General features: G+C 48.7%; 1 protein-coding gene and 1 non-coding gene across 2 annotated transcripts in view; one reads left to right on the top strand and one right to left on the bottom strand.

The window, feature by feature from the left end:
* LOC125356981 lies at positions 1-107 on the top strand. The gene has a single exon (XR_007212014.1). It is a non-coding gene; the product is annotated as a U6 spliceosomal RNA (small nuclear RNA).
* Positions 108-378: 271 nt separating this feature from the next.
* Positions 379-14360, bottom strand: part of Snrnp200 (small nuclear ribonucleoprotein U5 subunit 200) — a 31306-nt gene continuing 17324 nt past the window's right edge. The window contains exons 22-45 of the mRNA XM_048352311.1: positions 13640-13792; positions 13436-13516; positions 13086-13169; positions 12339-12445; positions 11919-12037; positions 11499-11653; positions 11220-11409; positions 10858-11031; positions 9685-9845; positions 8992-9219; positions 8531-8722; positions 8259-8437; positions 7975-8126; positions 7106-7214; positions 6042-6150; positions 4171-4360; positions 3913-4077; positions 3584-3705; positions 3235-3378; positions 2961-3137; positions 2536-2696; positions 2369-2450; positions 1045-1137; positions 379-947 (exon numbers count right to left, since the gene is read on the bottom strand). Coding sequence (XP_048208268.1) covers positions 804-947; positions 1045-1137; positions 2369-2450; positions 2536-2696; positions 2961-3137; positions 3235-3378; positions 3584-3705; positions 3913-4077; positions 4171-4360; positions 6042-6150; positions 7106-7214; positions 7975-8126; positions 8259-8437; positions 8531-8722; positions 8992-9219; positions 9685-9845; positions 10858-11031; positions 11220-11409; positions 11499-11653; positions 11919-12037; positions 12339-12445; positions 13086-13169; positions 13436-13516; positions 13640-13792 — 3471 coding nt within the window. The 3' untranslated portion in view covers positions 379-803. The remainder of the gene's footprint in view (positions 948-1044; positions 1138-2368; positions 2451-2535; positions 2697-2960; positions 3138-3234; positions 3379-3583; positions 3706-3912; positions 4078-4170; positions 4361-6041; positions 6151-7105; positions 7215-7974; positions 8127-8258; positions 8438-8530; positions 8723-8991; positions 9220-9684; positions 9846-10857; positions 11032-11219; positions 11410-11498; positions 11654-11918; positions 12038-12338; positions 12446-13085; positions 13170-13435; positions 13517-13639; positions 13793-14360) is intronic.

The raw sequence follows: 14360 nt of genomic DNA, 5'->3' as shown, positions 1-14360 counted from the left end.
GTGCTCGCTTCGGCAGCACATATACTAAAATTGGAACGATACAGAGAAGATTAGCATGGCCCCTGCGCAAGGATGACACGCAAATTCGTGAAGCGTTCCATATTAAAAAAAAAAAAAAAGTTTACAAAATAGTTAATAAACAACAGAAGGAGAAACGTTGAAGAGATAACTATGAAAATCTGGATTACAAATTTAGTAACCAAGACTGGTTGCCCCCAGTTCTACTGCTGCCTCCTGTGAGGGCAGACTGCAGAATTTCACACTGCAATCTCAAGAATTCCTAACCTGTGGTCCAACAGCCAAGCAGAAGTCGGCTCCCAGAGCGGTGCTGCTGAGTGGGTTCACACACTGGTACTGAAGAAGGGCAGAGGTGAGAGAGCAATTAAAGAGAAAGCTACATTGCAATGTTCTCTACCCCAGACGGAAGCCCTCCAGAGGTACTCCACAAACCAAGTTTAATGACCAAAGTAGGCCTCAGGCTGCAAAAAGAAATTTTCTATTTGAAATCAAGACAACATGGTTTCTCTTGTTTATTGGAATATCTGACTCAAGAGGAACTACAAAGAACACGCCTAAAAATTCTGTACATGGTTTACATTTAACATGACAGCTGCACACTAGACCCAGAGGGGAGCCTGCAAGGGGGCTGAGGGAGGCAAGTAAGTGGAAGTGGGCGAGGGCAGCATCAGCTACGGCTGGCCGGGCCTCAGGTCAACAGACTAGGTCTCCGCAGCCAAGACCTCTCAGCTCTACATACTCCTGATTCACTCAGCTCTTCTCCACACGACAGTGACCGCCGCATCTCAATCCGAGTCACTGTCTGTCTCCGCTTCTTTCACATCCACACTGAATTTGTACTCCTGGTCGCATCCCATGTAGGCGTCACTCATGAAGTACAGCGTGTAGTTGTGGGCACCTGTGGCTGGGGCCACAAAGTCCAGCTTCACCTAGAGAGAGCAGGCGGAGATCAGGTCAGCACAAAGCCAGGGGAGTAGATCACACCTGTTCCCCACGGGGCAGTGCTGGGCCAGTGCCTACACTCACCTTGGCCTTTTGCTGCAGGGTCAGCCTCTTGATGGAGATGAGGCTATTGGACTTGGCATCTCCAATCACCACCCACCAGCCTTCTTCACGTTTCTGCAATGATCAAAACCCCAAAATTGCAGTTCATGGCCATAGCCAACCATGAGTAGAGTTCTGGTCTTTGGGAATTAGCAGCTTAAGAGTCCCTCAGAGCCCTTGTTAAGTCCAGGGCACACATGCTACACGAAAGAAAGCTTAACATGGAGATGAACTAGCGGCAAAGAGGATCCAAAGCAGACCGGGCGCAGTGAGGGGTGGGGGTGGGCACACTTCTAGTCTTGCCTCTGCGCTGGCCATTCCACGGCCACAGAGCCCACCTGCCGCAGCTTCACACACTTCTTCTGCAGAGCCTGTTGACAACTACTCTTTAGAACTAAAGATGAAGTTTATCTGGTACCTGCTACCAAGCCTCAATTATTCTTCCTCCAATAGGAGGAGGATCAGATCTTTTCTCCTTACAGTACTGGGGATTGACCCCAGGGCCTTGACTAGGCAGGCATGTGCTCTACCACTCAGGTGAATTCCCAGCCCAAGGATCAGATTTTTGTTCTAGTGATAACAAACCATGTAACCAGAGGCAAAGGGAAGTAAAAATGAGAAAGAAACCAACCAGAAAGTTCAGTTGTCCTGATACCATTTAAAGACGTTTAGCGGGAGTGTGGCTTTCATTTTTTCAGTGACATTTTCTCCTCCCATATTGGGGATTGAACTCAGGTGACCATCTAAACCACACTCCCAGTACTTTTGCCTCTTAGGTAAGAGTCTCCTGTTAAGTTTGCCTGAAACCACAGTCCTCCTACCTGTGGTCTCTGGAGGAGAGGGGTAACAGGCATGTGGCACCCACCATGTGCAGCTCACAAACGCGTACCAATAGTCATTGACAACACTGCCCAACTGACTGACCCATCATCTAAGTTATTTAAAAGGCTGCAAAGAAAAGAATACACAACCCAAAGCATTATTCTTAGCCTTGTAAGTTAATTTGGGGATGGGCAGGCTAGGACTGGGATTTGAACTCAGGGCCCTGTGCTTGCTTGTGCAGCTGGCACTCTACCACTTGAGGCACAACCTCGTACCTGGCTTTTACTAGTTACTTTTGCAGATAGAATCTGGCAGACTTTTCTGCCCTGGCTGGCTTTTGAATTGCTATCCTCTCGATCTCAGCCTACTGAGTATCTAGGAATCACCTGCTTCGTGTCTGTTACCACTCTACACTTCCCTCTCCGAGTGGGAAGTAGCTCAGTGCTTTAAACCAACACAGGTAAAACCAGCTGCCAGGACATACCTGTGGAAAGAGAGGCGCAATCACAGGGCCTGTGACTTCCTCTTCTCGCTCGAGCTGCACCAGGACTACAACTGGCCCGCCACTGCAGGGAAAGCAGAACCGCATGTGAGTGACGTGGCCATGCCGTGCCCAGCAGAGAAGGCCTCAGAATGACGCCTGGCCCTCACCTCCGGATGCTGTCCTTCTCCACCACTTCGTAAGACAGTTCAATATTAGGGTAGCGGTTACAAAAGCGGGCCACATCTGCAATCTGGCTGTCAGTCAGCTGCAGCAATGCATTTCGTTCTTCATCCTCCATCTCCATGATGTCAAACACACTCTCCACTCCCTGCAGGGAGGTCACAGCGGTCAGGGAGGAGAGAGCACAACCACAAGCAAATGACACTGGCTCCAAAAGACTGCTAATACTAACTTTGCATGCTGGCATGTCATCTAAGAACAGCTCCCGAAAACACAGCTGGCATCCCCCCAGTGGCTCAACACTCCAAGAACCCCTTCAGAGGAATCCGCAGTTTCTCCTGCTGAGCCTCATCTTCTACAACCGCTCCTCCCCCAGGCTCCCAACCCAACCATCCAGGGCCAGCCGGCTCACCTTGTCCGTGCAGCGTTTGATGTGCTCCGAGCTGAAGTGTGGCAGCTGCTTCAGATAGGAGTCCTTGGACCACATGGCCTGAGTGACCATCTGAGCCAGCTCCATGGCTGCCAGAGCGGGGCTGAGCCACCCGTTGCTAGAGAGCACGTCCACACAGGCCTGGATGAGCCGGATTGCCTGCACCAGGGGAGAGTACGAGAGCAGGGAGCCTGGGAACTAGCCTTCCAAGGCGACGGGTCAGATCACCCGAAACCATTCCGCGCTCACACCCTACCTTACTGAGAATCTCCTCCGTGTCTGACTGCAGCTCAGCACTGAGCTGCATGCGGGACAGGTGAGCCTGCAGGAGCAGGTTGGTCTTCACATGTGGATCATTGAACTTGGGGTTATTCAGCTTGTGGGGGACCTTCTGAGCCAACTGTGATGGGGAAGAGAAAGAGCTGATGGTACACCTGTGACCTGCCCAAGACCAGCTCAGACCAAAGGCACCAGAAGGGAGGAAGGAGACGACGGAGAGTTGTGGGGATGTATGGAGGTGGAAGGAGGAGGAGGAGGGACGTGACTGATGGGAGGATGCTATGTGCTCCAGAGAACTACATTAGGTTCTAAGCCGGGGCCCTCACCTGCCGCAGGAGGTTATCTTCATGGTGGCGGATGGGAATGTTCTCATACTCTGCTGCGTTGGAGATGATCTCAATAAGCCCTCGAACCTTGGTCTTGGCATTTAGGGACATGCTGAACAGCTCTGGAAGAAAAGAAGAAAAGTTGGGAGGAGCCAAGAGCTGGTCTGGAAAAGAACCAGGGAGGAACAGGAACTAACTGCTGGGCTGCACTGCTCTCTCGTGATAGCACAGCTCTGACAAATGTGGAACACTTGCAGAGTGCCGGGTCTCATCCCAGTGGGCTCCAGAGCCCACAGCGAAGCGCTACGCAAAGCCACCATGGCCCTCACCAATGGTGGTGTAGTTGATGTAATAGTAAGCAGCGATCATGCCCAGGTTCAGAGGTGCCACATCCATCTCATCCTCGATGCTGATGCACTTGGACTGCTCCAAGTCACTCAGGGTCTGCTCAACCAGCTCTGACAAGTGGTCAGACAAGTGACGATGGGAAATCCCTATGGACAAGAGCCACAAGTGGGAGTGTCAGGGAGATGTCCAGCAAGAGCTGCAAACCCACCAAGAACAGCATGTGCTTCCAGGCCCCTTACCCTGCAGGTTATAGTAATTGGGGTTCTGTGTCATTCGGCGGTACAGGAAGGTCCAGGTGAGGTAGTCCACAGCGTCCTGCTTGTTCTCAATTGTTTTGGTGACAATCTCAGCATTGAAGTGGTCATGCATACAATGGTCCAAGTGAGATTCCACTGGTAAAGGCTCATATAAAAACTTTTTGAAGAAATCCTGTGGATTTGAAGAGTGGAAGTAGTAATAAAGAAGCGTAACATGGGGGCTGGGAATATGGCCTAGTGGAAGAGTGCTTGCCTCACATACAGGAAGCCCTGGGTTCGATCCTCAGCACCACATATATAGAAAATGGCCAGAAGTGGTGCTGTGGCTCAAGTGGCAGAGTGCTAGCCTTGAGCAAAAAGAAGCCAGGGACAGTGCTCAGGCCCTGAGTCCAAGGCCCAGGACTGGCAAAAAAAAAAAAAAAAACAAGGTAGCCAAAAAAAAGAAAGGGTAACATGATCACAAAGTGCCATGCATGGGTAAATCATTAGAGAGTGGCCCAACATGGAAGAAAAGATATTTAGAAAATGGTGTCACTAGTTATAATAAATACCCTGTGGCAAAAGGGATATAGGATATAACAAACCACGGAGGCACAGCAATAGGCAATACATGATGAAAGGTAAAGCGTTTAACTAGAGAAGAAAGACTGGTAAAAACATGGAGTCAACAGCAGCAGCAAAACACCAGGCAGCAGCCAGGCAGCAGTGGCTCATGCCTGTAATCCTAGCTACTCAGGAGGCTGAGATCTGAGGATCAAGGTTCAAAGCCAGCCCGGACAAGAAAGTCACCGTGAGACTCTTATCTCCAATTAACTATTCAAAAACCAGAAGTGACCCTGTAGCTATAAGTGGGAGGTTGCTAACCTTGAGTAAAAGAGCTCAGTGACAGCACCTAGGCCCCAAGTTCAAGCCTCACAACTGACAGAAAAATAAAATAAAAAACAGGTAGTATGAGTTCTGGGCAATTTTCCTCTTTAGTTGCACAATAAGGTGGAAGGCAGGATGTCTTTCCTAGAGGCTAGACACCAAGTACATCACCCATTTTCAATTCACCATGAGCATGAGGTGTATCACTGACTTCTGGGGTGTTTTTGTTTGTTTGTTTGTTTGTTTTCCAGTCCTGGGGCTTGGATTCAGGCAGGGCCTGAGCACTGTCCCTGGCTTCTTTTGCTCAAGGCTAACATTCTGCCACTTGAGCCACAGCACCACTTCTGGCCTTTTCTGTTTATGTGGTACTAAGGAATCGAACCCAGGGCTTCGTGCATGCTAGGCAAGCACTCTACTGCTAAGCCACACTCCCAGCTCCTATTAGTATTTCTTATTACTCAAAATTATATGCACTTTTAAGAAGAATTTATAGTTTTCTGTTTAAGATGTTTTATTTCCAGAATAGCAGTTCATTATACAGTATACAGTTGGAATTCAAAGTGGAAAATGCGCCAAGGTATAATAAATTTATCACATGATGCCCTCTTCAAAAAAGTAGTAAAATTCTGTTTGACTAGGGCTTATTAATAAAAGCAAAAATGTGTAAATCTACCACCAAGTGCTAGTGACTTACTCCTGTCTTAGTTACTCAGGAGTCTGAGATCTGAGGATCATAGTTTGAAGCCAGAAAAATCCATGAGACTCTTATCTCCAACTAACCACCAGATAACTGGAAGTGGCACTGTGGCTTAAAGTGTTAAGAGTGCTACATTTGAGCACAAAAGCTCAGGGACAGTGTCCAGGACCTGAGTTCAAGCCCTATGACCAACCAAAAAATAACTAAAATGAAAGACATCTACCCAAAAGAAAGCCTAAGGGCTGTTCCACGGCTCGGGTCCTCAAGGTATCACAAGTCTAGAGCTCACCTTTTTGGAGCCTTGACACATAATAACGCAGCGCCCCTCGTCATCCTGCAGAGGGCGGTTGGCATGGCCCACCATCTGAAGCACGTCATATATGGGGTAATCCACGTAGCTGGGGGCGAGAGAGAGCAAAGGCAGCTCACCAGTGAGACCACACTTAGGAGCCCTGACTGCCTTCCCATCGGAAAGAATAGAAGCAAAAACAAGGAGATAGGGCCAAATTACAGCAAAACTGCTGATGAACTTGTTTCATTTGCTCACCATCATTTGAGTTTTCAAATGGAAAGGTCATACAATCTCTAGTTAAGGTCCTACCTGATAAGCAAAGCTAAATAACTTCTCTCAACAGACCAAATGTGTGGGTCAAGTTTTCCAAGCAGGAGCTATTTTACATGTTGCAAAGTCATATCTAAGTTAACTCAAACCAAGAAACCAATTCAGACATTAAAACACGAACACATGCTGGGTGCCAGTGGCTCATGCCCATAATCCTAACTACTTAGGAGGCTGAGAGCTAAGGATCAAAGTTCAAAGCCAGCTCAGTCAGAAAACTCTGAGACTCTTTTATCTGCAATTAACCAGCAAAAGGCTGGAAGTGGAGCTGTGGCTCAAGAGGGAAAGCTCCGCTATGATCAAAACATTGAGCAAGGCTAAGACCTGAGAATCACAGTTTGAAGGCAGCCCAGACAGGAAAATCTATGACTCTTTTCACTAAACTACCAAAAAAAGCCAGAAGCGGGAGCTGTGGCTCAAGTGGTGGAGTGCTATCCTTGAGTGTTAAGAAAAGCTCAGAGACGGCACCCAGGTCTTGAGTTTAAGCCCCAAGACCAGCAAAAAATAAAATGGGAGCCTAGGTCTTGAAACTAATACTGAAAACACTCTTAAAAACTAGTTGCCTACTATTTGTGAAAAACTGGGCTTAGTTTCCAGCACTGCCAAACAACAACGAACCTATCTAGCTATGGTGAACCTTACCTAGCTCTGTGCTTCCTTCCTAGTGTGTCTACAATGTATGTTCATATAGGAAAGAGGTTGTTTTTTAAATACCAAGCACCAATCATACTCACGCGTGGATCTTGCCATTGTAGTACTGGGTGTCCATGATGATCACCAGGTGGGCGGCCACACTCATGCCCCAGCAGAGACTCCGAGAAGCCACTACCACCTGAATGGCTCCTAAGCAGCAGAGGGGAGAAAAAGCCTCAGAGTAGGACTGCCTGGAGAAGTAGTACATTGTCCCACAGACAGGTACATCATGTGCTTCATTTCAAAACTCAAAGTAAGAATGGTTAGAAACAAGGTCTACCAGGATGAAAGAGAACGAATACAGTATTGGGTAAAGCCGTGCCATGTGGCTGGTGTCTTGTTCTGGGACCATTTGAGAGGAACAAAACAATCCTAGAGAAGAGCCCAAAGCCCGGGGAAAGCAAGACTTGAGACTACTACTGCATGCTGGCTGACCTGCTAGTGGAAACAGCTAACACTAACTCAGCCGAGGCTTACTCAACACACTGCAGCAAAATCGAGCTCACAGGGAAACTCCAAATCAGGCAAATTCAAGGATGATTCTGGCAGAAGAATCTACACAGAGGCTCTATTAAAGAGTGCCAAAATGGGCAATACTTGAATGCTACAGGTCAACAACAAACATCAGCCAATGTTCTACCGCATGCTACATCTATGAAGTGTAAGCATCCTAGAGATTGACATCCAACACAGAACCAGGGCTAGTAGTCAACGGTCCTGGATCCTAGAAAATCAAGTTGTGAAACAGCATGAGTTTGTATGCCTGCCTGTCTTCTCATCTGGCAAGAAGCGGTATTCGTCCCACCTGTCACAAGTGTTGGGGGGAATCAAATGAGAGGAACAATTCCAACAATATTGTAAAAATTACCAGTGTTCCACCACAGACACATCACCCGTGAGGTCTTCTTACCTGAGCTGAAGAGCTGCTCCACCAAGCGTCGTTCTATAGGGCTGAGCCCTTCATGTAGGTAGCCCACCCCGTTCAGCAGCGTTTCCTTGAGTGTGCTGTCACTGAGCTTCTCCAGGTATGGAATCAGGTCCTTCTCAGTGCAGTGCAAGAACCTGGATGGCAAGGACACTCACTCAGCTCGGAGGATCCCAACGCCAGCATACTTCATCACCTAAGACCCAAGCCCATGCCTCCACAATGTCCTTCAGAGAGACAGGCGCTACGTGGGGTGACCTCTACCCCACCTCTGCCGCTGAATGTCTGCCGCACAGGTGGTGAGAATGTCGATGGCAGTGAGACGCGTCTGCTTCCGAGATGGGACAAAGACTATGACGGGCTTCTTAGGCGAGTGCTTGGTGATAGCATGGTACACCGGCTTGGCCATGGACAGCAGGCGGGTCTGTGTGTGGCTGATGTTGAATCCCTGGAGACCAAAGAAGAAATGGCCCCACGGTCACCAAAGCTGGGTTAAGGGGAGATCTCGGCAGCCACCGAGGGCCCAGAGAGCGGGTCCTACCTGGATGTGCAACTCCAAGGGCACAGGGCGCACATTAGGGTGGAAGTTGAAGGTGGAGGTGGCACTGCAGCCCAACCAGTGAGCCACATCCTTGGCATTGGAGAGCGAGGAACTAAGAGCCACAATGCGGATGGGTCGCTCAATCTGGGAGGAGATGTAGCGCATGCGAGAGCAGATCACTTCCAAGACAGGCTGAGAAAGGAGGAGGAGGAGTCGTCACTCAAGGCCCAGGCTCTCCGGCTTCTGCCTCAATTTCCCTTGTATGACCATTCAACAGCTTTGAAATAATACGATTCTTCCTCACAATGAAGGCTCCCTGTCTTTGGTTCCCTTCCCCAATGCAGCCCACATTGTTCCTAGGAGGAGAAACCCCTAGTTCTAGCCAAAACACAAGGCCCCGTCCCAAAGTCACCGAGCCACTCTCAGTCTACATGTGCTCCCTGCTCCCGGTGAAGCCATACCCCATTCTCGCCTCCGATGAGGTGAACCTCGTCCACCACAAACAGGTTGATGTTCTGGACATTCTTGCGCTGCTTCCAGCGCCGGGAAAGTATGTCCCACTTCTCAGGGGTGCTGATGATGATGTTGCCCTTGCCCAGAAGCTTCAGGTCCGTGCTGGTTTCCCCAGTCAAGAGCACAACCTTCTTGTTGAGTCTGTCCTGGAACTTCTCATGCCAGTCCATGTACACCTGGCCGTCAGGGGAGAGGAGAGGTAAGCAAGCCACAGAGGGCATTTCCCACTTATTAGGAATTAAACTAAGAGGTCAAAGAATTAAGTGCTACTACGCAGATCTCATCTCATAATACTTTTACTTTCTTTCTTTTTTTGTTGGTCATGGGGCTTGAACTGAGGGCCTGAGCACTGTTCCTGAGCTCTTTTGCTCAAAGGCTAGCACTCTACCACTTTGAGCCACAGCACCACTTCTGGTTTTCTGGTGGTAAATTGGAGATAAGAATGTCACAGACTTTCTTGCCCACGTTGGCTTTGAACTAACCTCCTGAACAGCAAGAACTTCAGGTGTGCACCACATGCCTGGCTCACACTACTACATTCTAGTCCTATCCCAGCCTTGAGATGATAGGATAACAGAGCTGAGAGACCCTTGAGCTGAAATGAAGTTGCAATGGCTTCTGGGCCACAGCGTGTCACGCACCTGCTCTGCCAGGGCCTCCATGGGGGTAATGTAGACACAGCGCCCCTCGGAGTTCTGCAGTAGCATCCGCAGGATGGCAAACTCGGCACAGATTGTCTTCCCACTGCCCGTGGGAGCCCCCACAAACACATTATCGTCACTGTTGTACACAGTGTTAAACACTGGAAAGCAAGAGGAAAGGCTGAGCACCAGAAAAGAAACAGCAGACTAGGAGGCAGATCAATGGTCAATACCAAGGACACTATAAAACACGAAGGCAGGCTACTGTGCAGAACAAAGAATGGTGCCATGGCACAGGAGCTGACCTGCCGGCTGTGCTACCTAGCTTCTCCTCCCATAAAACAGGTTAGAGGAGAGCCCAAGGTCAAGTTCAGGTAGCCAGGAAGAGTTTCAGGAAGGCAATATGGGAAGAAGCCAGGCATCCTTCTTTGCTTCTCAGAAATCAGGACATTTCCCTCTGCCCCTTCAACATTCTTGCATTTAATAAAAAGAGTTTAACATAGCAGGTCAGAGCCCGAGCCCTAATAACAACATTGGTTTAAGATCTAAGTTTTGTATTTACTGGAGCCAGTTCAATTGGGGTACCCTATCTATAAAAGGAGCTTCTTTGGTACTAAATAGTAATTCCCTCAAAGGACTGATGGGAGAAAGATTAGAGAAATCCTTGCTGGATTCCCCCCACAACAAAGTGCTTACAACACAGTGCCTGCTCTGTGAATTACTTACTATTTATGATGGGGGTGGGAGGCCCTTAAGCAATGCCACAGTCTGGCTCAACACTGGAGCTTCAGAAGCAGGCAGAGAACTAACTCTGAGCATAAGAAACAATAGTGCTGGCAAAGAGGCAGTGTGTAACCCCAGCATTTAGGAGGTAGACGTGTAAAGAGTCAATGAGACTGTCTCAAAACAACAAAAGAAAAAAATAAGACCACACAACACCAGAGCAAGGCACAGTGCCTCCCTAGGAAGACATGCAGAGCAGCATGTCAAATCAAACACTCAACAAGTACATCTGTGAGAGGGAAATGTCCTGGTGAGGCGCAAGAGCCACACTCAGGAGCTCCAGGACTACCATGCACTTGCGTGACCCATGTCACAGAGCACACCTATCTCTACATGACTGGAAAAGGCCCCCAAGGTAACCTACCAACTACCTGAGATTCAAATACACACCTTGGGTCTGGATAGGGTTGAAGAAAGGAAATTTATCCTGGTAGAGGCTCTCAAAGGCACTGTTCCTCAAAGCAGACACGGGCAAGGGCTGTAGGTCCAACAGTTCTGTTGGAGGTGGGTACTTCTCTGGAAGGATCAAGTGCCGGAAGGAGACAGGCAGCTGGGTTTCACAGGCTGCCAGAGGGGGGGAAAAAGAAACAAAGTGTAGGAAGCAATCCTTTAACAGACTTCCAAAGTACTCCAAACTGTGAGCCGCAGGAACCCTAGGTGTCCACACCATACTTTCCCCACAATGGCAAGGCCAGGGCAAAGAACAAGACATCTGTTTACTGTCCAGGGGGACTCAAAGAAAAGACACTCACAGAGCCAGCGGTCAGACACGACTCGGATGAAGTACTGAGGCGGCAGTGGTTCAAAGACAGGCACAAAGAACGTAATGAGGTGCTCATCCTGGGCATACTTGGCCTTCAGTAGAAAATACTCATGGTGCAGAATCACCTCGCTGTCCACATCTTCCACCAGAATCCAGAATGCCTCTGATGAACCATGGACCTGCCATGGCAAGCACAGTTTGTAAAAGCAAGGTGAGCCACCACGGGGCTCGGCCCTGCCTACCCAGGACCCTGCCCAGCACGCCGAACCTTTTCATCCCACTGGAAGTCTGGAGTGATGGTCAGCTCCACTTTCAGGGTAGAGCGCGTGATGGGCTGTAGGTGCACTGACAACTCCAACTTGGGGAACAGGTGCACATACTTGTGGATGGTCTTCCCCATCTTGGGCATGCGGATAAGCTCCCCTATAAGAAAATTAGAGAGCACGGGAGCTGCAGCTTCACCAGCCTAGCGTACCTACAAACTGGGCCCAAGAGGCCCCTGTGGAGGCAGATTCTATATGAGGTGGTAAGTTTTCCCTTTAGACCCAAGAACACTCAAAGAGTTGAGAACAAAATTGAGTCTGCACTTCAGTGGGATATGAGAAGTCAGCACAGGACTACAAACTGGAACTATGGAAGCTGAGAAAGACATCTAGGCCACAGGATAAGACAAGAGCTCCTCACACACCTATTTCATTATGATTCAGGTCATAGAGACGCTCAAAGGGGAAGTTTTTCTTCTCTATCTTCTTTACCACCTCTTCTGGGAGTTTACGAAACTGACGCAGAGGACACATGGACTGCCACCTATCCAGGAAGGAGACAAAGCTGCTAATTCATTCTGCATCACAGCTCCCAAGAGTTTACCCATAACCATAAAAGACACCATCATTAGAGGAAGATTTTCAAAACTGTGAGAGTAGAGCCACGAGTGGCTGGCATTCCCCCAGTTCCCCAGAGCCCTAAAGGGACCAAAGGGACCTCTTCTCTTTTCCACTTTCACCTAGCTTCATGCCACACTTCAGCCATTAGGACTGAGGCTTCTCCATCACACTCCCAGTGTAGGCCCCAACTCATGCAGACTGCCACCAGTTCACTGGGCTCTTACATGCGTTTGTCGATCATCTTGCAGAGATTCAGGGTCTTGTCTGTAAGCTGTGCCCACCCTCGATTCAGGACAATTTCGAAGATTGCTCGCATCAACCGGCCAGCCGACTAGGGAAAGAGGAAGTGTTCCTGTCGTAGAAGATCAAGTATCCCTTGGCCTAGCTCCTCACAGTTTAATACCTCAGTCGTGCACACCATGTCACCAGCCTCCTCTGTAACTACTCCTTCCTTCTGCCCTTCTAGGCAAAGACAAAGAATAGCTAATAAAAACCCTTTGACGTTTCTGAATTTATAAATGAATCCCGTACCACAATGAGAAGTCCTTTCTCTATAGAAAGGCAGGCTTTGTCCAATGGACCACCTTGTCTCTAGCGGGACCTACAGAGACAACCAGCAATCCTTTTTCTTCTTTTTAAGCTTTAGCAAGGATTTATTTTAGTACAACAGGTTTAAAGTAAGAAGCTATAGGATGAGGAAAGAAACGTTTCCTGCTCCCCGTGCAGGAAATGGGATGTGAAGATTTCCTCACAGCTTTTCTTAAAGCCCGTCCTTCCCCATATTCACGATCAGTCAGTCCAGTGAAGATTCTGAAACACAGAATCTCCTTACTAGCCAGTTAGGACACACTAATCATTGCTTCTAGCTCACTAGTTTCAAGCCTCCTTTGTCTAAGATGCACCCATTCTATAAGGCACTACAACTATTGGAACCCTCCCTGCTCATCTCCCAAATACAACTTTGTCCTCACCTGTGTAACATACACCATGTCAGCCATCAGTGCAAAGCCCTCCAATTTCAGCTGAGAGATGAAGGCTTGGAGAAGCACATTGATCTAGAAAAAAGCAACAACAGCCAGTAGGAGGCCAATTACTGAGCAGCCCAAGCAAGCAAACTGTATTTCTATTCAGGGAACATGTGCCCAGAAGAGAAACCTTCCACAGGTCTTATTTTACAAACAATAACTACAGCGTTCACAAGGCCCTAGGACCAATCTCCAATACGCCATGAGTAAGTGCGGGATTACCACATATGAATCAAGTTCAAAGCTCACCTTTGGAAGACTATAAAATCCACCAAGCAAAGGAACGATGCGCTCACCTTTGCACTGGGTTCCTCAATGCTCTCCTTCACAGGGATGGGCACTCTCTCCAGCAACTTCTGCAGCTCCAGCTTCTCCTCCTGCCACAGGAAGAGACAGGGGAAAAAAAAAAAAAAAAGCCATGGGGCCAAGGAAAATAGAAAGGAAGCCATCTAGCACCAGGGCATTCTGCCCCTCTCCCCTTCCATGCTGGACAGGCTCACCTCTCTCACAGTAATGTTTTTGAACTCTGAGGACAAGGAGAAAACGCGGAAAAGCTCAATCTCGCTCAGAGTGGGCTTCAGCAGCTGGTTGTAGGTCTGTACTGTATCGTTGGTGATGTAGTAGTGGCTGGCTATGCGGCCCAGCTCTGTCACCTACAGAGAAGGATGGCTCAAGGCAAGGCTGACCACCAGGAAGCCCCAACCTCTAGCTTGAGCACCCAATTACTGTCCTACTAGGACAAATGCATAAAATCCTGGTACAAAAGACTTACGTACATGAGGTAGTGGCAAATAAACTGACACATAGAAAATTGATGCCCACATAAAAACAGATGTTCTACTGCAACTGCAATTATGAAAAAAGTGCCAGGCGCCAATGGCTCACCCCTGTAATTCTAGCTACTCAGAAGCTGGAACCTGAGGCCCAATTCAAAGCCAAACAGAGAAGCTGGGCACCAGTGGCTCACACCAGTAATCCTAACTACTCAGGTAGCTGAGACCTGCCTGCCGTGAGTGGCTCACGCCTGTAATCCTAGATACTCAGGAGGCTGAGATCTGAGGATCCAGATTCTTTTCTCCAATTAACCACCAGAAAACTGGTGGCGCTGTGTGTGGCTCAAGTGGTAGAGCGCTAGTCTTGATCTGAAGAGCTCAGGGACAGTGCCCCAGCCCCAGAGTCCAAGCCCCACGACCAACAACAACAACAACAAAAAAAAGGAAG

The sequence above is a fragment of the Perognathus longimembris genome, chromosome 8, assembly GCF_023159225.1.
Source record: "Perognathus longimembris pacificus isolate PPM17 chromosome 8, ASM2315922v1, whole genome shotgun sequence".
In the NCBI taxonomy this organism is placed as follows: domain Eukaryota; kingdom Metazoa; phylum Chordata; class Mammalia; order Rodentia; family Heteromyidae; genus Perognathus; species Perognathus longimembris.
The sequence above is the reverse complement of the archived record's forward strand: the minus strand, read 5'-3'. Positions and strand labels throughout refer to the sequence as shown.